The sequence below is a fragment of the Neopsephotus bourkii genome, unplaced genomic scaffold, assembly GCF_033783945.1.
Source record: "Neopsephotus bourkii isolate Nb327-2 ecotype Australia unplaced genomic scaffold, CSIRO-AGI_Nbou_v1 NB_244, whole genome shotgun sequence".
Lineage (NCBI taxonomy): Eukaryota > Metazoa > Chordata > Aves > Psittaciformes > Psittacidae > Neopsephotus > Neopsephotus bourkii.
The window spans coordinates 105634-126729 of NW_026900754.1; the positions used below are offsets into that span (position 1 = coordinate 105634).

At 47.6% G+C, this 21096-nt stretch overlaps 1 protein-coding gene across 1 annotated transcript in view; it reads left to right on the forward strand.

The window, feature by feature from the left end:
* The window catches only part of LOC133208140 (sodium- and chloride-dependent betaine transporter-like), a 39031-nt gene that overhangs the window by 16090 nt on the left and 1845 nt on the right, over positions 1–21096 (forward strand). Inside the window, exons 6-14 of the mRNA XM_061345790.1 lie at positions 787–919; positions 3743–3877; positions 6029–6132; positions 7330–7454; positions 7727–7839; positions 8372–8509; positions 9942–10044; positions 16469–16569; positions 17650–17820. Coding sequence (XP_061201774.1) covers positions 787–919; positions 3743–3877; positions 6029–6132; positions 7330–7454; positions 7727–7839; positions 8372–8509; positions 9942–10044; positions 16469–16569; positions 17650–17820 — 1123 coding nt within the window. The remainder of the gene's footprint in view (positions 1–786; positions 920–3742; positions 3878–6028; positions 6133–7329; positions 7455–7726; positions 7840–8371; positions 8510–9941; positions 10045–16468; positions 16570–17649; positions 17821–21096) is intronic.

The window sequence follows — 21096 nt, forward strand, 5'->3', positions numbered from 1 at the left end:
TTTCCCTTCTTGGTGCCTTTTCTATTCCCTTCTTGCTTGGTGCCTGAGGGAAGTGGTCCATCAGACTGCTCAGCCTCATCTCTGAAGACCAAGGATCTGAGGCACATGCGTGAGATGCCAGAGAAGGACTTGGAGAGGTTTGGTCATGGGGCTGGAAGCAATAAAACACCTCTGGAGGAGGGCCCTGCAGCAGGCCAGACAGTGTCCCAGAGAGGGTCATCACTGCAGGCTGCACAGGTTGAGATGGCTGTTGTGGCCACACTACCTCTCCAGACTCAGCTGAGGAAGGTCTCATAAAGAAGAGGGGTGCCAGGGATTCAGCTTCAGAGGTACTTTTTTTCCCCCATTTATGGCTCCTAAAGTGCTTTTGAGCAGGCTGACTATGCTTTGTCCCTTGCAGCCACCACAGGGCACATACAAGATAATATGAGCCCATGAGTTCAGAAAGAGCCTGCACAGTGCTGGACCACCTCTCCTGCCCTATTCTTAGGACATACTATTTATTGAGAGCTGTGACCCCTCTGAAATGACTGGGGAGCAGGCAGTGATTTTGTGTTGCATGGGTTTGATGGGCATGGTTTCACGTGCTTGAAGAATGGGAGGGTTTGGACCAGCTACAGGACATGGTGGAGGAGCATCAGCAGGAGCAACAGAGAGGGGAGTCTTGGGCAGTTGTATTGTGGATAGTCTGTTAAGTCTTCGGATGGGGTAATATGGGAAAGTTGTGTATGGATTGGTGGGGTCTGGGGTGTTAATGCTTTTCTCCCTGTCCCTGGACACCGGCAGGAAGCGAGTCCTGGGGCTCACGGATGGTATTCACAAACTGGGCAGCCTGCGCTGGGAGCTGGCTCTGTGTCTCCTGCTGGCGTGGATCATCTGCTACTTCTGCATCTGGAAAGGGGTCAAGTCCACAGGCAAAGTAGGAATGGAGACTGTTGTCCTGGTCCATAAACCTCCTTATACCCATCTTCTATTACTTCTTGAAAAGGGAAAGAGTCAAACCTAAATCCTGGTAGGGCCATACTGATTTGCACCTATTGTGTTGGACCCATGCAAGGAAGAATAGAAGAGGTCAAACAGGCAGAGGAAGACAGAGAAAGATCTTGGGTCACCTTTTCCCTTACAGATATGCACGATGGCTGATGGATACTCCCCAACTGCCCTTGTAAGTCATCCACTCACCAGCGTGTTGTTCTGGTGTGGCTTGCTCGTGTTTTTAACAAGATCCTCTGCAGTGTCGAGCTGCCTATTCCTGACAATAATTAAACACTCAAGAAAATAGACAAGCTGCTGCCTGTAACCAGCTCAGTGAATAGACAATAAATCTCTCCTGCTTCTTTATCCTGCACAATACTTGGGGTGGGAGAGGACTCTTTGTGCTCTCCTTTGTATTCTCCCTGGCTCTGCAGGTTTGGCTCAGCCGATCTTCCTGCATTTTGCAGGAAAGGCTGGAGCCAATGCTCCCTTTTGATGTTGATCCCATGGATCTGGTGGACTGGTCATCTTTCTGGAGTGAATGGGTGTGTGATGGCTTGGGGCAGGTGTCATGGATGCCTTGGATTGTTCAAGACCTCCTTGCTTCCTGGAGCAGCAATGAGATGGATGAATCGTTAATGATGGTTGGGTCTTGAGGGCATCCAGAGGATGTCTCAATAGTAAAGGGAGAAAAACCAATTTCTGCAATAGACTTCTCCCTTCAAAGCACTACCCTTACTACTGCCAGATGTTCCTTGTAGTACTGGACACCCATGTTCCAGTGTCAAATCCTCTCTCTCACCTTAAAACTTCACTGGGCACCCATTTTAACAGAGCAAGACAATAGCTTGCTCTGCTCACTAGGTTTCTCCCAGGCTTTGCTGATGACTCTGGCTGTTGTTGTCCACCATTTCTCAAGGAGGAAGAGCCAGACTCCACATTTATGAGGAGAGGGGATGCTCCACATTTTACATCTTAAATCTCTGATGCTCCCAGCACCAAAGGAGAGACTCAGTGAAAAGGGCTGAGAGCTGAGGGGAACCTGGAATGATTTAATTACTCTTCCATGCAGATCAAACCAAATCAAACCCAAGCCTCCCAGACCCAATCTCCCAAGATCAGAATGATACGTCTTGTAAAGGTGGCACTGTGGTATTTAAACTAGGAGCATCAGAAGGAAGAAACTCTTCCATGTTACCAGGAAAACCATTCCAGCTACTATATGCACTCACTGTTTCCTCTCACTTTCTGGTCCGATTTTGCCAAACCCAATCAGTCCAACCAGCTTCACTGAAATTCTTTAGCTTTTTCCTTGTGCAGAGCTTGCCTGGGACCACAGAAGGTTTTTCCATCACCAGTTGTTTGAATACAGGGCTTACTTTATACCAGCTGGATGTCATGGATGTGGTGCAGCAATACAGAGTGGCTTTTTCTATCCTGAGCCATACCACAGGTCAGACAGGCCAGTTGTCTCCCCTGCAGGTAGTGATTTTGGGTTCTACAGGGGAGGATGTCAAAAAAATCAGCTCCTTCCTTCTTTTCCTCCCTGAGTATGTAATAGGATAAGCAGTAGGGATGTTCCAGGGATTCTGAGTAGGTGCATGATTTTGCTCAGGAGCTGCAGAGTAAACAGGATGTTGTGTTTGACTGGGAGGCTGCTCTAACCTGATAACTCTGCCAGACCCTTGTGTTTATGCTTCTGTGATTTAAGGAGTCCAAACTTCCAGAAACAATAGCCAGCTCAGGAGCATAGTTTCAAATAACACCATAAAGACTCCACTTTCTTTAAAAGCCTTTTTCTTTTATTCATTTTGCCGCTGTTGTGCTCTTTCCATGTTTCCTTTCCTCATGCGTTCAGCTAATGTGTATAGATGTTCCCCAGAAGTGATTTCTGAAGGTAGAGTTTAGTACTTGTGCCAAAAGCGCTCACATTCTCATTCAATCGGGGAACAGCAAAAATACCATGTACTGTGACTTATTTGACCAATTATCACTAAGCAGAAAAAACGTCATTTTAGGCCTCTCACTATGAATCCATTGAGTAAACAAGCCTTCACATTACTTTGATGAATTTTAACAATGAATAAATGCTAGGAAGTTGCAACTTGCTTGTGGATATTTTGCAGGTAGAAAAAGCCCCAAACTGTTACATTAGGCAAGGGGTTAGAGATGATTAATTGTACTGTAATGTTTATTTACACCACACACAAGAAGTGAAAAGAAGGTCTTACAAACATAATGGTCTATATTTTCTTCCAAGGCTTTGAGGTGCCCCCATTTACCTGTGAGCTCAGAGGCATGGAAGGGATGAAGGAGCTGCGTGAGCACCCCTGGAAATGAGGCCCACCGGAGGTGTCTCACAAAAGTCCCCATTTAATTTGGAAAACTCTTGCTGGGAATAGGACCATTTTAATAACTCCTCATTAAAACTCAGTGACAGGAAGAGATTTGAATTTCTTCTGTAGCTCTAGAAAGATGAAGAGAACAGCTGGAGAGCAGGGAAATTACACTGACTGGAAAGAGAAAATAAAGCAGAGCAGCCAGTGACAGTGTCCTGGGTGAGGACCAAAATGTAGATTAACTAAATCACTGCTGACATGTAACCTCAATTAATTTCTTTCCCACCCCTCTTTGACACTAGCAGTAGCAGCTATAGCCAACAGCAGGGACCAGGGATGTTTGCCAGGGTGGGGGCCTGCAGACAGGATGAGAGGATGCCTTCACCCCCTTCCTGCTGACCCTCTCTTCTATGTCCCTGCACCCACAGGTTGTTTACTTCACTGCCACCTTCCCTTACGTGATGCTCATCATCCTGCTGGTGCGAGGAGTCACGCTGCCAGGTGCTGCCGAGGGGATCATCTTCTACCTGAAGCCAGACATCTCCAGGCTGGCAGACCCACAGGTGGGTGCTGGTCAAGCACTTGCTGGCCACAGGAAGGCTTCCAGCACCCTGGCTCCTGGGTTCGCTGCTAGCTGAGAGGATCTAGCTGTCTTCTCTGGAAGGAGACTGGCAAACACTTGAGATGTCCTTAAAAGAGCTGAGAGAGGTCTAGTCCCCCTGCACAGCACAGCCTTTTTGCTTGTGTGTCTGCAGCATATGGGCATATTGGATAATTTCAGCAAAACCAGAAGAGTATATGAAAGATTCAGCGTGTAACAGATGGTTTTGCTGGGTCTTAAATGCACATAATTGAGGAAAGGGTGGGGAAAATACTCTACTGCTTTTTGAGTGGTTTTTGGCCTGGTTAGCATTTTGTTTGGCTCTAACAGCCCCTGCTCAGGGAGTGCAGGGCTGCTGCACTGGCAGAGACCAAATGCACATGGGTAACACAGGCTGTGTCCCAGCTGGGCAGCGGGTTCCCTTCACACATCCCAGGGGCTGGTCCCCCTTGCCTGGGTTAGGGACTGGCCAAAGGGTCTCATTGGAGCCCATGAAAAAACCCCTGGCAGGGAAGATGCTGCGTACCCAGGGAGGACTAGTCCAGATTAGGGCAGAGGATGCAGCCAAACCCAGGATCTGCAAGGCAGCCCAAGATGTAGGAGGTGGGCAGCACCCTTGGGGGCTGCACAGGGCAGGCAGCAGGACCCGCCTTGGTAGATCCCCCAGCATGGTCTGCTACAGCATCTTTCTGTAGCAGCAGGTTGCTTCCCTTCCCAGTGTGGGCTCAGCAACACTGTGCAGGCTGCCTCTGCCATCCCAGGGTGGTGTTAATACAGACCCTTCCCAGAAGAGCGTTTAAATGACACTGCTGCTAATTATTCCCCCTCTAAATCTTTTCATGGAGGCAGCCAAGCAATATGCTTAGCCCACAGTCTTAGCTTACCTCCTGCATCTTCCCAGATGGCCAAAGCCCCAGCTGCTCCCAAACCAGCTGCCAAACACACTGTCTTCCCCCAACTGGCTTTCAGAGGCAATTATGTCTTGTCAGTACGGAGTCTGTGGTGCGCTCAATGCGAAAAGCCAGCTGAACAAAACTGGATTTTAATATCAAAATAAATAACAGGGGGGTGACTGGGGTTGAGTGTGTTTTGTTCACGGCCAGAGCTTATTCACTGAGAACCTCCCAATCTTTCAAAGCCTAACTAAACCTGATGTGGTCTTTCCAGGCTGCTGCAACCCAGCATAGTAGGAGTGAGAGCTCCTGATACTGAGTTTAGGGAGAATGTGGTGCTTTGGTGTAAAGCAGGGTGTGTGCCCATGCCTGGAAGGCTCCCATGTACGTGCCTGTCTGTGAGAGACTGGTGTGAATTTAAGCAGCAATGCCTGGGCTGTGATTTTTTGAAGGCTGCAGAATTGCAGCTGTCTGGATGTCTGCAGCTTAGAGGAAAAAGAGAGTGAGAGGAATACACAGACAAACAGAAAACAGAAGATATGCTCTTTTCCTGTCTGCCGGCTAGCTCACAGCTCAGGACTGTCCCTGGGAGGGTATGAGTTTGGCCCATAACACATGGAGTAAAAGGACTCCTCCATGGAAGAGAGCTCTGAAGCAGTGGTGAACAAGCCCACTTAGCTTTTTCCATGACATGACAGAGCAAAGGGGAACCTGGATGCACAACACCCCACTGGCCTGAAATCTCTCCACCTGGAGATTTTCTGCCCTTCATCCTGCACAGTAGCCTCAGAGATGTGGGGAACTAGCTTGGGGAGCAGGGAAGGGAACACATTGATCACACAAAGTACTTGCTGGCCTGCATTTGGGATGATTCACCAGTGTGGACCCTGAGCCATGCAGGGACCACAGACACCACTGCTCAACCTCAGTCAGAGCTGTGCTGCCAGGGCTGCTGTCTCAATGCAGAATGCAAAGACACAGGATGGAGAAGTGGTGTTACCTTGAGTGAGATGTGGAAATACGGTCCCCTTAAGAGGTTTTTCCTAGATGATTTTCTGTTCAGTTTTCCCAGAGAGGTATCCCAGGTTTTACATCCACTAAGCTCCTCTCTGTCTCAAGGGGTTTGTTCTGCATGGATGGAGGTGTTGTTGCTAGACAGGGCACAGCCATTTGTCTATTTCGTTGCCAGGTCTGGAGACAACTGACCTTCTCTGTTCCAGGTCTGGATGGATGCAGGCACTCAGATCCTCTTCTCTTATGCTATCTGCCAGGGGTGCCTGACAGCTCTGGGCAGCTACAACAAATACACCAACAACTGTTACAGGTAAGATGAGCCTGGACTCCTTGTATCCTTCTAGAAATGTGCTGACATAAATGGCACAGAGCTGCATCTGAGGCAGGATCCATCCACAGGGGAGGCTTTAGGTCATGCTGCTTTGACTAGCAAGCCGCAGAGGCTGAAGTGTAGGATGGAGAGTGGCTGAGGGAAGCTGAAGACTCCAGAAAATGGCTTTAGTAGTGCCCTGTGAAATGGGAGAGATAGGAGGAGGGGGAGGTTCAAAAATAGAGAGTGTCTCCAGCCACTGTGGAGACACCACGGGCTATTTTGACATGGGGAGTGCACAGGGGTGGCATGGCCAGCTCTGCTGTCACTTGCTAGGCAGGGGAGATGGTACAAAGATGATGGCTGAGCCCCCTGTGTCCAGTGCTTTCCTATCATCAGGGTAATATCCTGTCAGTGGTATTTCTATCCTATCAAGGAGATTAATCGAGTCTGTCTGGCGTCCTCCTGGCCCTTGAATTACAGATCTATATTATCCATGGCATGAGCTGGAGCTCAGTGAAGCCATCATGACCATTTCTGACACCTTCCACAGAGCCCCCCAAGGAGCAGGGAATTTGTTATTTCTTCATATATTGCTCCAGCATGGATGGGAAAATGTAATGGTACTTGAGAGACATCAATCATCTCTCCTCTTCTGTTTTCCAATAGGTGTTGCCACAGCTGTTGGTCAGCCAATTAATACTTTTCCCTGGCTATCCTGAAATGCATCTGCCACCAATGGAGTGGTGCACTGGCACCTTCCTCTAATGCCTTAGGTGCCTTGGACTGGCAGCTTAGCTCTGGCTGGCCCACATGGCCCTCTTTCTTGAGTGTGTTTACTTTTGCAGCCTCTTTCATTTCCTAATTTGCCATTTCCTCACTTTCTCTGTGTTTTTTCTTATTCTCTTGACTCCTGTCACCTTTTTTGTTGCCGTGACCCTATGTATATCATGGCATCCCATTCACAAGCCACTCTTTGTGCCATGTACAGGCCTGTGACTCTTGAACAGTGGGGTACAAGGTAGGTGGGCTGATTTTTTGATCTGTTCTGAACATTTTACTTCTGATGGAGTTCAAGAGCAGCATTGCTGTTCCTTGGTCCTTGCTGTTTGACCAGGGAAGCTGAACAGACATGATCCCAGGTAGACCCATTCTGCAGCGGGAAACATTGATTTCTCTCTGGTCTTACCCCTGCAGGGACTGCATCATGCTCTGCTTCCTGAACAGTACCACCAGCTTGGTTGCTGGCTTTGCCATATTCTCTGTGCTGGGCTTCATGGCTCGAGAGCAGGGTATACCCATTGCAGAAGTGGCTGAATCAGGTAGGATTTTCCCTGAGACTTCAGAGCCAAGGCAAACAGAGAGCCTCAAGGGGAGGGGGCTTTCAGAAATAAAGCCCAGGATGTTATCTATGTTCTCCATTGTTACGGGTGTCTGCAGCAAGATCTGCAGGACCAGTGCTCTCCAACACAGCTTTCAGCCCTGTGTGGGCAAGGAGCTTTGAAGCAGTATGTGACTCGCTCCATACTGCAGGGTGGTGGTGGCAGGTGATGGTGTGGGGAGCACACATGGTCATCCTGTGGTCTGTTGGCAGGTCCTGGCCTGGCTTTCATAGCGTATCCAACGGCAGTAACAATGATGCCTGTGTCTCAGCTCTGGTCCTGCCTCTTCTTCCTCATGCTGATCTTCCTGGGACTGGACAGCCAGGTACAGCAAAAGCCCCTCTCCTCTAACATGGAGCCAGTCCTGCTGTACAAAGTGTGTGTTTGATGTTGGGGCTGAGCTGTGCCCCCACAGTCACCTGGCCCACTTTAGCTTCATGGTGGTAAGGGAAGCTCCCCTCTGTCACAGGGGTTCCTTGTGCCATCTCAGGTGCTTCTTTACTTTGCTTGGGGGGTATAGTCCTCCCCTTGCCTCCCCATCACTTGGTCATTCCTGCTGTGCAACAGCATGCTCTGTTCAGTCTGAGGCAATTCCTTGTACAGCTCACAGTTCATCCCCCCCATAAGGCTGTATTTATTACCCCTTTGGTCGCCAGGTCCAGAGGAGAGCTCAGTGATATATTGAGCTGTATTTGGGTCCCTAGCAGCTGCAGCTGGCCCTTGGTGGCAGCAAAAGAGGCAAAAAGAGAAAGCAAAAAGAAATAAGGATTTGGGAGGTTGGACAAAAAAAGAGCAGTGAGAGGGAGTGTGTGCTTGGGGAAGGGGAGACACTGATTTTTCTGTCCTGTCTTCTGCAGTTTGTCTGCGTGGAAAGCATGGTAACAGCGCTTATTGACATGTTCCCGGGAGTGTTACGTAAGAAGGGGCGTCGGGAGCTGCTGATCCTGGCCATTGCAGTCATATGCTACCTGCTGGGCTTATTGCTGGTCACTGAGGTAAGAAAGGAGTAGCTGGGTTATCCAGCCGCGCACCAGGAAGCCTGCTAGAGTGCACTGGAGGAGCGGGTAGAGACAGCAAGCTTGTCTTTGATGTTGTTAATTGTCTTTCATTTCTAATGCATTAGCTGGTGTCTCTCACAGCTGGTGCTGCTTTTACACTGTGTAATGCTAGTGTACTTGCTGTATAACTGAGCCTTCCAGAGAGATGGTCCTGCAGCCCAGGGAGGGTGTCTGACATACAGCTTTGTGCAAATACCAGGCCAGGTGGCTAAAACAAGCTGGGCAACACAAGCAGAAGATCTTCTAAAGGCAGCGATCATTTGCTGGCTGCTTTCCACCAGAAGCAGAGCAGCAGGAGGGGAGGCTGGGGATAATGGCTGCACTGTAACCCTGCCTGAGCCAGTGTGAAGCCTGAGATCCATGGGACCTGGAGGAGCAGAGCTGTGTTGGTGTGGTACTATATGCACAGTGTTTGCCCCTCTTTGCATCTACTAGCCAAGCACCTCTTCCTGCACAGTGTTGTGCTGTGCTGCGCTGCACATGCACCCCTTGGGCAGGGGTGAGTTGCCTCTGAGTTGCCTCCATGTGCTGTGTAGTGACAGCTAATGCCTGCTAAACCTCTTAGGCACTAGTGGCTGAATGATCCTCCAACAAGATCCTGGCTCAGGGCTTGCTGCCCGCGGCTCCCACTGCTATCAACAGACCCTGGAGAGAAACTGAATTAAGGGTTCCCATGGCTATTGCATGCCCCCTTGGAGTAGGGCAGTTCCCATCATTGCAGGATGTTACCTTATATGTGGTGGGATGAAGGGGTAACTGCACTGCTACTCTGGCAGTGTTTAGAGCCTTTCAACACTACTTGAAAGCATCTGCTTGACTTGTATTGGAGGGGCTCTCTCTTTTGAGAAAACACAAGAAAGTAGGAGAGAAGAGTCATCCACTGACCTGTAGATGCAGCTGATGGAAGCTATGAGAGCTCAGTTTGAAGGCAGAGGCATCAGGGAAACCACATGCATCTATCATTGCAGGGCTTGAACCATGAGCAATATGTAAAGATGGATGCAGCTAGAATGAGGTATCTGAATGTCTTGACCCTATTGGGTGCCAAGTTCTGCACTGCTATGTGATATTTTGAAATGATGCTCAAAACTTTCTAACTGGTTTCAAACAAGCAAACAAACTGGTTCCTGCTCCTACGGACACAGAAAGCAGCCTGGCCAGCAGAATCATAAAACATGCATGAAATGCTCTCTTGCCACCAGGTCTGACTGTCTATTTGGGACAGAGGTGGGGACAGACCCAAGAGAATATCTTTTTCTCCCATTTGCTCTAGGAGCACTGTTTCTGCTGTTATTCTGCTTGCCTCAGTCATTCTTCCTTGACATGGAATAGTTCTGCCATGACTATCTCTCCTCTACCTCTTCAACAGGGTGGGATGTACATCTTCCAGCTCTTTGACTACTATGCTGCCAGTGGCATATGCCTGCTCTTCCTGTCCATTTTTGAGGTCATCTGTGTAGGATGGGTGTATGGTGAGTGGAGGACAAAAGCCTGTGTTGTTCTTTCTCAAAACAAATATGGGGGGTTGAGAAGTAGGAATGTATAGAGAAAGTCCTTAGAGGGCAAAGAAATGCTGTAATTACCCTCTTTCTTGTCTGAGTTCTACTGTGTTTACTTGCAATATTTCTGAATTGCTCCACATTTGCAGTAGGAATGGGTTTTCCCTCTCTGAAGGTTCCTCATGTTGAGCTACCTTGCTGCTCTGCCCATCTGCCCTTTAAATTAGAAAATGAGCTGTAGGGAAGTGACTGCTGTTCTTTGGCCTCTGTTACTGTCTGCTTATGTTGTGCCTTTAGTTTAATCCTGTCAGTTGATTTAACACTAATTGCTGGGATGCAGACTTGCTGTGTGTTACTTCTGCAATGATACACGCTTCCTGTTTGCATGGGCTGTGATGGCACTCCAAAAGGGAGCAGGAGGGACTGCTTTGGCTGTCAGTGAAGTCTGCAACTGAAGTACTGAGGAGCAGGATTAATCTGAGCTCCATGAGCCATCAGAAGGAAACCAACTACTTGCTAGTCTGTGCAGTAAGAAGAGTATCCTGTGATACAGAATCATAGAATCAAGTAGGTTGAAAAAGACCTTTAAGATCATCAAGTCCAACCTTTACTATCCTACAGGAGAACTCTTCCTGAGCACACAGGCTGCAGTTCACCTCCCTGAAGCTCACATTGAGGATGCTGATTTTGGGGGAAAGTGTCTAGTGTGTGATGCAGAGCAGCTGCTCTCTCTCATTTGTTTCATGGAGCTAAGGGAGCTCACTGCCTGTAAGGATCATACAAAGCTGTAGTAAATGTCACCTTAGACCAGACCCTCAGCATCCCACAGCTGTGCATCTGCTGGCTCCTAGCTACACCAAGCAGCGTGGGTATCCTAACCCAAGATAAGAACTGTAGGCATGAGCATCAGGTTGTGTCTCTCTTTCAATGGCTAGCAGTGGACGCTCAATAAGGAGTAAAATAGTGGAAAAGTTAACAATGATAGTTTCTGTGAATATTCTTCCAGCTTCTATCAACTTATTAGAACCATAGAATGGTTTGGGTTGGAAGAGACTTTCAAAGGTCATCCATCCCCTCCTGCCATGGGGGAATGGGGTCTTTCGCTAGACCAGGTTGCTTCAATCCCTATCTAACCTGGCCTTGAACACAGCTAGGGATGGGGTATCCACAACTGCTCTGGGCAACCTGTGCCAGTGCCTCACCACTCTCATAGTGAAGAAATTCTTCCTTCTACCCAATCTAAATCCACCCTCTTTCAGTTTAAAACTGTTGTGCCTCGTTCTGTCACTACAAGCCCTAGTAAAAAGTCTCACTCTGTCCTTCTTACTATCCCACTTTATATGTTGAAAGGCTATGATACTGTCCCACTTGAACCTTCTCTGCGGTTCTCTCAGCCTTTCTTCATGAGAGGTGATGCAGCCCCTTATCATTTTCATGGCCCTTCTCTGGACCCACTCTAGTAGGTCCATGTCTGGGGGTTCCCAGAGCCAGATGCAATACTCTGCTTGCTGCACAGGGGTTCCCAAAGCCAGAAGTAAGATCTGTTTATTTCCTTTCTGCTATTTTTCCCAGTTGGCTCAGGTAAGCTTTTATCATCCACAAAATGCTGCAGTGGGGAGGTCCATGGTCCCGTGTTGTTTGAGGATTCACTCTCTTTGCCTTGTTTTGAATCTGTCACTGCTAATTTCATTTGATGCCACCTTTGTCCTGGTTTAAAGAGATAGCGAACAGTCAGCCCCTTTGTGCTCTCTTTGGTGCTTACAGTTCTATAGACATTGCATTTGCTGTAGTGCAGTTGCTAATGAAGGGGTTACCAGTTTCTCCAAATGCTTTACCTACAGCAGGAGCCAATTGCTAGTCTGGATGGACTCCTCTCTTACTGAAATGGTAGCAGGTCCAGCTGATCACCTCTGTGGAATGCAAGAAAAGCAGATCTGTAAGAGAGATTTATTCTAGAGAGATGTCCTGCAAAGGAAGCTCACCTGAGAGCTTGCAATATCCATGGCCCGATTTTAATGAGCTGCCTTCTACCCAGCCCCTGTGGAATTTACAGAAGGATGGAGATTCGCATCCATCTGTGACAAAGCTTCATCATCACCATGCCAGTTACATTAGACTGCATCCCTGGCGGCGTTAAAGTCCAGGTTGGATGAGGCCTTGAGTGACATGGTTTAGTGTGAGGTGTCCCTGCCCATGGCAGGGGGGTTGGCACTTGATGATCTTAAGGTCCTTTCCAACACTACCTATTCTATGATTATGCTTTATTATATAACCTTCCCTTGCCATTTTTATGGTCACACAGGCCACATGCCTTTTCCAACAACACATGGAGAGGAGCAATGGCAGACAATGAGCAGCAGGAGCGGTGATGCTGCTCCAGCAGCCTGTAAGGGAGACAGAGCTGCTGGGGACTGAGAAATGTCCCTTTCTCTCACCATCATGGGTTCATTTATTCCCTTTTGGTTTTGTACCCTTTTGATGCTCTGCTTCGCTTCCTTGGGGCTGATTCTGGTCCTAAATGTACTCAGAGGGCCAAGGTGAGGCATCTTAATGGAAAACACAGTGCCTGGTGCCAACTGATGTTTTTTTCCCCAGCCTGAGAGTTGGCAGGGCTGAGTCTCTTGCTTACACTGTGAAGAATTACAGCATTTTTGCTAACACAAATATCTGTTCTGAGTTTCCCCTCTCCCAGCACATACGCCAACCACCCACCACTTGGCAGCTTTCCACTGCTGCCAGGCAGCTGCTCTTGCAAAGATCTGAGGGTTTCCTCGCATATTGCTCTGCCTGTGAAAGGATCGTGCAGCATTGGACCTGCTGATCGTGTTCTCTATAGGGGAGTGCCAGAGGGATTTGGGATTTCCCCCCCTCCTTCTCCTCTCTTGCTTTCACTTTGGGATAGGCAGCCCATCAGAGAAACAGGCATGGATTTTGAGCACTGGGATTCACAACATAATGCCACCAAAATGTGCTGCAGGGAGGATATTTTCCAGGCAGTCACAGCGTGCACATTAGGATTAGCTGTTCCAGGAGAAAGCAAGTGCCTCCCTCGCTGCAGGAGAGCAGCGGCTGAAACCGTTAGGGCTGTTTACAAAGCTAAAGCAAACTGATGCCAGTGGGTACCTGTGGGTGCCCCCAGGGTGAGCCCACATTGTGCTGGTATAAATCTTTCTCTCCCTCTTTCTCTCACATGCAGTGTGGCTGTCAAAAGCAGCAGCCTCCTCCTGCCTGGATCCTGCCCATTGGGCTTGCTCTTGCTGTGTGTGCTTTATCCTCTGAGATGCACCAGCTACGGGCAATATATGCCGATTTATGGACCGTACCTTGTACACAAACGGTTCACTGTTGCAGTGCCACAGTGCCTCTGCTGCTGGCATTCTGCACAGGTTTGGGGCAGGTGTTGATGCTGCAGGTTTGAGACAGAGAGAGAGCATACATAAGCTTAGCACTATGGCATAGAGCCGGGGTTATTACCTATTGAAATCCTGTGGGTGAAATTTGATCTAGATGAATGCAAAACAATGCAGCTGGGAGAAAAGATTTAAAAGGGAGGGTTTATTTCCCTAGATTCCAAACTAGGAGACTTGTGAAACTCCCTGCTTCTGAATATTGTAAAAATAGAATAAAATCTCTGTCCCGTTCGTTTTGGGTGTCACTTGCAGTTGTTACAAGCTATGTAAAATAAGAAGGGCTCCATAAGGACAAGGCATAAGGATGTATGCAAATATCTAGTTGCTTTCATGTGAAACTTATTCACATGAATGTATGTAGCAAAATTAAATGAGTTGTCAGAAAAGCATGCATCAGCTTTGAGAGCATATGGGATTGGTCAGCGCAAGAGAATTGGTACCAGCATGCATGGATAAGTGCCCTGTGCCTGCATGACAATCTTCCTTGTCTTGGGATACTGGGGATAAAAGCAAACATCTTTGTTCACTCAACAAAAATCTCATTTGGGGAAATCTTTATGGTTTTCTCTGAAGGAGCTTTATCTAACTCTTCTAATATGCTGGGAAGAGAGGGGGACTGCACACATCCTCCAGCTCTTAATTTGCTCAAAAGCCAATGATGAGTGATTGAACTGATGACTTCTAAAGCTTGGTTACTTTTTCATCTGCCTGTGAAATGTAGGACATGTAAAACCTGCTGTTCATATATATCATTCATGTCGGTCCCCCCTGCATTTCATCACATCACCTACTGACTGCCACAGCAGCCATGGAAATGCAGGACCTGATAGTTGTACTAGAGAGAATAAGGATAAGGATAGGTGGAGACAAACCATAACTAACAACATAGGTTTTGGGTTGCTTTCTTGATGGAGGATGGATGTCTGTTATGTCATTCTTTTTGTTTGCCATCTTTGTATTTCTTTAATTGCTATGTCTCTTCTACTAGATCCTAGATCCAAATTTGCAGTAATATTTTGGCTTCTGTAAAGTTGCATTATGACTTAATTTATCAGTCATATATTTGCCATCACAGTGTGTTTCTGTGGAAACACTGTATGGTACAAGGGACTATGCTATGCTCATATTCTAAACCGCTAGTCACATCATTTATGTATCTCTCTTTTTTTTTTTTTTCACCCTGTAGAAGTTTCTGGCTTTTTGGCAAAGTATTTTTTTTTTATATCATCTTCTTTTCATCCCCAGTATATTTTCAGAAATGCTATCTGAAGCCTCATGATATTTACAGCTTGGAAGCTTTAGGGTTCTGTTCCCTGGTGTAGGCTGGGCTCCCACACAAGGCTGCGTGTCCCTTGATATGCCACAGCTTGTTGTCTTTGCTGTCTTTGCTTGAGGCTACTTGTTAACTTGCCAACTCAAGATGGGAACCATGAAGTGTTCAAAGAACCTGGCAGCCTGCTCTCCTTTCCCCCACCCCAGCCTAAATACTGCAGAAAGCTGGATTTAAAAGAGCTTTCCTGCAAACATTAGTCATGGGATATAGAAAAATGCAAAGAATTACAAAAAAGAAAAGCACACTTAATTTGCTTTTGTAGCATTCATGTATTTAAAGGAAACATGGGAGTTTAATTCTAAGGCATAAAGAACACAAACCGAAATAAAACTCACCGAACTCCAAACACCCTCAAGTGTGGCCAGCCCTCTAAGCACATATTTCTCTCAGCCAAGCTTTTCTGGTGTTGAGATGCAAAGAAGCAAGGTCTCATCACATTTGCATGTGGGAACCGTGGCATCACCATGAGTTCATAGCTGAATGAACCCCCCTAAAGGCAGAGCCCTTCTTTATCAGCTAAGCACAGTATTATTTCATCCCAAGGTGCTTAACTAGTAATCCTTTATCTGGGCAGGCCAGCTCCATTTCTTTTTTTGTCCAATATTGTTACCCTGTTTTACCTGAGGCAGTCTGATATAGTACCTCTGGTTAGCTCTAGTGAAGATAATGTTAGGGCGTCTTGTCAATGACTTTTCAATTCTTCTTCATTTTATACTTCTTTCTGGCCATGATTAGGTGCTTGATCCTTGAAGACATCCTAAAGCTTACTACAAGGTCTCCTGAAGTTCATCTGCATTATGTCGTCTCCTCAATATACCATTGCATATATTCCCTCTTTGAGCTTTGGGTTTAGAGGAGTCAATGGTTAGGGTCTGGCCAGTGGCAGGGCTTTTAGATGCTCTTCAAAGGTATACCCCTCTCTATTACACTATGGGATTCAGGTGGGTCCCACATACTGTGAAGAACATAATCTGGTAAGTGAAACTAATAAGAGGAGAAGGAGTAGGTCAGGCACCCACAGGACAGCTCCCATTGGAAAGGACAGCAGCACCTGCAGCTGTAAAGTTTGGTTTCCAGAAGAGATTGTCAGGTCTTCTAGGTCTATGTGAACAACAAGTATTCTGTGGAATTCAGCCTCTTGACAGGGGAAATGCCCAGCTCAGTGGCAGTTCTTGACATGACTTCCCTGGTGTGCTGATCTGGTTACAAAAAAAAAGGTTTTGTTTGGTGCCCCCCACTCTCTTTGTTTCTTTTGGCACTCTGGACTCACACAATCCCATGTGCTCAACCTGCAAGGGGTTTCCCTTGCTTATCTATAAACCAGGCACCTCTCCTTGCCTTGTACTGGTTCTTACCGTTAGTGGCTGCATCCTCTCACAGCTGCTGTTGTGTGGGGAAAAAGGCATTTCTTCTATGTCAAGCCTTCTGATAAGTTATGGCTGAAGTTAAAAGGCTCCATATGTATTTAACTACAGATGGGCCTTTTCAAAGCCAGGAAGGACCATCACCAGCTGCTATGTTATTGAGATAGCTGTGGTTTTGCCAGGAGTAAACACTGAGGATAAAGAAAGTTGGGATCTGATGTGAATAGTGGTTCAAGGAAACAACAATGATCTGACCTCTGACTTTGTCTCTGTGCTGGCTGGTGGACAAGGTGCCAACCGCTTCTACGACAACATTGAGGACATGATTGGTTTCCGGCCGTGGCCCTTGATCAAGATATGCTGGCTGGTGTTCACCCCGGGCATGTGCTTGGTAAGTGCAATTACCACAGCGTGGCATGTTGTTATTCTGGGTCGCTGGGTTCTCAGTAGGAAAGGTTGATTTCTCTTCAAGGTGCTGCTGTAATTCTTTCAAGCTGTTATGGAGCACCAGAAGCTTGTCCATAGCTGAGGTTGGTGTTTATTTCCCTTTGTAAAGCCTTATCTTTTGCTTGGAAAATTAATTAGGCTTGACAAGCTACTTGTTTACTGTGAAGGCAAAGGGAAATGTGTCCTCAAAGTCTGGAGAGGTTTGGTTAAATTACTTTTGAAAAGAAGACTGGTGAGAATTACCCTGTTCTGGAACACTTGCTTCAGCCTGTGTTCCTGGGACCTCCTGTGGTTCAGAAACAGTTTTCCACAGGCACTTGCTTTCTACATTATTAAATATCTCCTAAAACTTCTGTAACAACTGTGTTTAAAGAAAACGCACCCCGAGTCAGGCACGTTCTTGCCTCTTCTGAGTTTATGTCCAGTCTTGCTCCACTGACTTTTATGTGATTCCTAAGCCACATTTTGCTCCTGCATCTGATGTTGAGAGTTGGGATTTTTTAACCTCAGTGGGAACCCAGATGGAATCTACAGCTACAGCTTACAAAAGATTTCTAGTACTTTGTCCTCAGGCTCCAGCAGGAGTTGAAAATCAGGGAAATTTTCAAAGCAGCCCAAATCATCTGAGCGCCCTGGTGTTAGAGACCTCCAAGAGATGTAAATCTCTGCCTGCATGGTACTTCTGGAGGGCTTCTGCCAGCAAGAACTACAGTTCCTGACTTTGAGATGAATAAATTGGTGTCTCAGTGTTGCTGGACCCTCAAAGCTGCTGCCAGCTTTGCTTAAGTTGAAATCTTTGGAAGTCTGAAGGCTTCACACTGCAGGGAAGCCTGGTCATGGATCTGAGATGACTTCTTGTGCAGTCAGCATGCACCAAGCTCTGCTGTGCTGCAGCTATCAAGGTCCATGCTAGTTCATGCAAGAGAGAACCCTCACTGTCACCCAGGCAGTGCTTGCAGAGTGTCCAGGCTGCCTGGCTTGGCTGCTCCCTTTGCTCTGGCTATGTCTGTTTTCTGCTCCTCAGGCTGTCTTCCTGTTTTCCCTGATCAAGTACACACCCTTGAAATACAACAATTCCTACGTATACCCAGCCTGGGGCTACGTGGTCGGCTGGCTGATGGCACTGTCCTCCATGGTCTGCATTCCTGTCTACGCCATCTTCATCCTCCTGAAAACCAAAGGACCCCTGAAGCAGGTACTGGGACTGTGGTCACTGGGAGCCTTGCTGATGCTTTCCCCAGATGGCTCATGGGAAAGGACCCCAGCGAAGAGGCATGTGCCACATTTCTCCTCTGAGAAGACAAGGGAGGGCGAGGGTAGCCCTTCCCCAGAATGCCTTGTAGCTCTTGTTGGCAATCTGGAGGGCCTGAAAAATCTCATCACAGCTCCCATGGTGATCATCCAATGTTCAGTCTTCCATGAGACATTGCACCACCATGCTCAGTGCAATATATAGACACATGCACAGTGTCTTCAGCGCTGGCTCCACTTGATGGCAGAGGGCTCCTTCAGTGTGGGCTACAGAGATCACAGGCTGATTGGTTTGGTTTATGGTTCAGGTAGTCCCATTGGTCCTGTAAGTAAAGACGGCAAGCCACCACCTCTGCCTGCTTTCTTGTTGCTCAGTGGTGCCACCCTTGCAAATCAGGTGCAAAACCATGATCTGTTTTGCCTTTACTTCTTGTCCCTTGATCCTGCTCCCATTTTAGTCCTCAGTCAGGACCATGTTATTTTCTCTGAAGAAAGTACCCAAGGTTGTTAAACAGGACTTGCTAACAGAGCTGATAAGGTCTACCTTGTGCCATGCCCAAGCCTGCCCACTTTCAATATGGGAGGGCCACGAGAATGATCAGGGGGCTGGAGCACCTCCCATATGAAGATCTGCTGAGAAAGTTGGGACTGTTCAGCCTGGAGAAGAGAAGGCTGCGTGGAGACCTCATAGCAGCCTTCCAGTATCTGAAGGGGGCCTATAGGGATGCTGGGGAGGGACTCTTCATTAGGGACTGTAGTGGTAGGACAAGGGGCAATGGGTTAAAACTTAAACAGGGGAAGTTTAGACTGGATATAAGGAAGAAGTTCTTTGCTGTGAGGGTGGTGAGGCACTGGAATAGGTTGCCCAAGGAAGTTGTGAATGCTCCATCCCTGGCAGTGTTCAAGGCCAAGTTGGATGAGGCCTTGGGTGATACGGTTTAGAGCAAGGTGTCCCTTCCCATGGCAGGGGGGTTGGAACTTGATGATCTTAAGGTCCTTTCCAACCCTAAACATTCTATGCTTCTATGACACTTTTTCCTTCTCCTTCTCCTATGTAGAACTCTGTCTAGGAGGGTGGTGTCATCTCCCATCATCCAGACACTACACCTGACCCATGGCTGGGTGATGTACAGTGCATATAAATTCCTGCACAATTTCTCTTCTGGTCCTTCCCCATCCTCACTGGTTGCAGGGCGGAGCAGGTGAACATGGGATGGGAGTATCCCTGTGGCTCTGGTGTAGTCTGGCAGTCACATTGTGGGGTGATGGTAAGGAGGGCCCTGTACTGCCAACACAGCTAAGGATGGGCTGTTTGCAGGATGTCCTCATTGGCTCCATTGCCCCAAGGAAGGTGAATCTATGCCCAGAGGGGCTCTTATCTACAGGCTGGGAGATGTGACTTAACAGGGAGTAACAGGAGCTGTGGCAGAGCTAGCTAAATGCTCATCTCAGGCTCAGGACAAGATACAGTGTAGTGCCGAGATGGAAATGGTAGCATTGAAAGTCTTCAGTGAAACAGTGAGAGGGGCGTAAGCCATGAAGGCAAGAAGGTGGAGGAGAAGTAGGATGCTATGAAATGGTTTCTGCTTAGCAGCCTTTGGCCCTTGGGCCTCCTGGTTGCCATTGGTGGCCGTGAAGAGACTACACAGCTGGGAGGGAGCTTGCAGCTGTATGAGGAACGGCAGGTGAATCTTGTGCCAAGATGCTGTGTTACGGCTTGCTTCAAGTTCAGACCTTGAGTCCTGTCTCTTACAGCCCTCTCCTGTGCTCCAGGCCATTTAGTGGTAATGCATCTGTCCTTTCCCATGGCTGGTTTGAAGAGTTTGAGTGGGTGAATGATGACACGTCTGACCCCCCAGAGCTCAGAGGTTTCATATGTCTAAATGAGGACCTGGAGCTGTCACTGAAGTAATTGCCCAAATGTCCAGCCTGCTACACAAGCAATATTTCTCACCTGTTGCAAAGTGCTTTGAGCCCTTGGACTGAAATGCTGCTGTGAGTAGTGTTAATGCTTATTTTACAGCACATCCGAGGAATTGATTTGGCCAATTTCAGATAGAGTGTTTTTCCATTTGCCCTGGTTAAATGATATTAGCTGTAATTTCCAGGGACTTCTCAGTTATCTTCGTACGAGGAAACTTCCAAGGATGTGGTTTAGGAAGGAATCGGCTGCTAAACCTGGGTTGATTGAGGGGAAAGTCAAAGCCAACCACATGATACCTTCTGGAACAGTTGCACCTGCTTTGAAAACAGGTTTTCTCAAAATGTACCTGTTCCCTTTTTCCAGTCACACCCCAGAAATGTAATGAATTAATTTCCTGACACAGATGCTCCCAGGAACAGCGTCTTTCAACTGAATAGTGCAAACCGTTCACTGAAAGCAAGTTTGTAATTAGTAATTATGATCAGCCACTGCGACAGACTGATTTCTCATTGCACTTGACTGACCAAGAAACACAAAAGTTGTTTCCTAATGTGTCTGATTAAGACGGCTTAAGCTCCAAAGACTGAAAACTCGCAGTGAGCTGCTCACAGAGCAGCTGCAGGCAGGGCCCAAATTCAGAAATCAGGGAGCAAATAGTTTTGAGTAAATGAGTGAGATATGGGATTCTGGCAGACACTTTACAAGGAATGTCAATAATTAATCCAGCAGTTCATGGATGCATTGCCTACTCTGCTTGCAATGTGCTCTGCAAGGGGGGAATGTGCATTGGCCTGAACAGCTTTTGGTAGAAAAAGTTAGTAACTGTGTAAGTCAGTTTTCAGCAAGGAAATGATATGCTGGCCCACGCTGCTTGGTGAGTGACTGCAGGATATCATGCATTATTTGGCTCTGGGAGGAGATGAGGCGCTCAGGAAGGCGTTTGGAAATGGTATGAGAAAGACCAGAAATTCAAAGCAGCTGTCCCTGTGGACCAGCAAATTCTGCCCAGAGCTCCAAGTTCTGTGCCCTTTTTAAGGATTAACTCCCCCTGCAGCACCCCTGCATTGCAGAAGATGGAGGGAGCTAAGGGCAGGCAGCTGCCCCACAGTCTCCGCTTGCACCATTGCAGTGTGTCTGGCTGGAAGAGGGGAGATGGGGTGGTTTGGGGGCTGGAACCAGTCTGTGGAGGGACTGCTTTACCATTGACATACCACTGAGGTAGGTATCACCTGCCATCCTGTTTTAGACCATAGCGGGACATGCCCAGTACCTGCTGATGGTCTGACCATTTGGAAG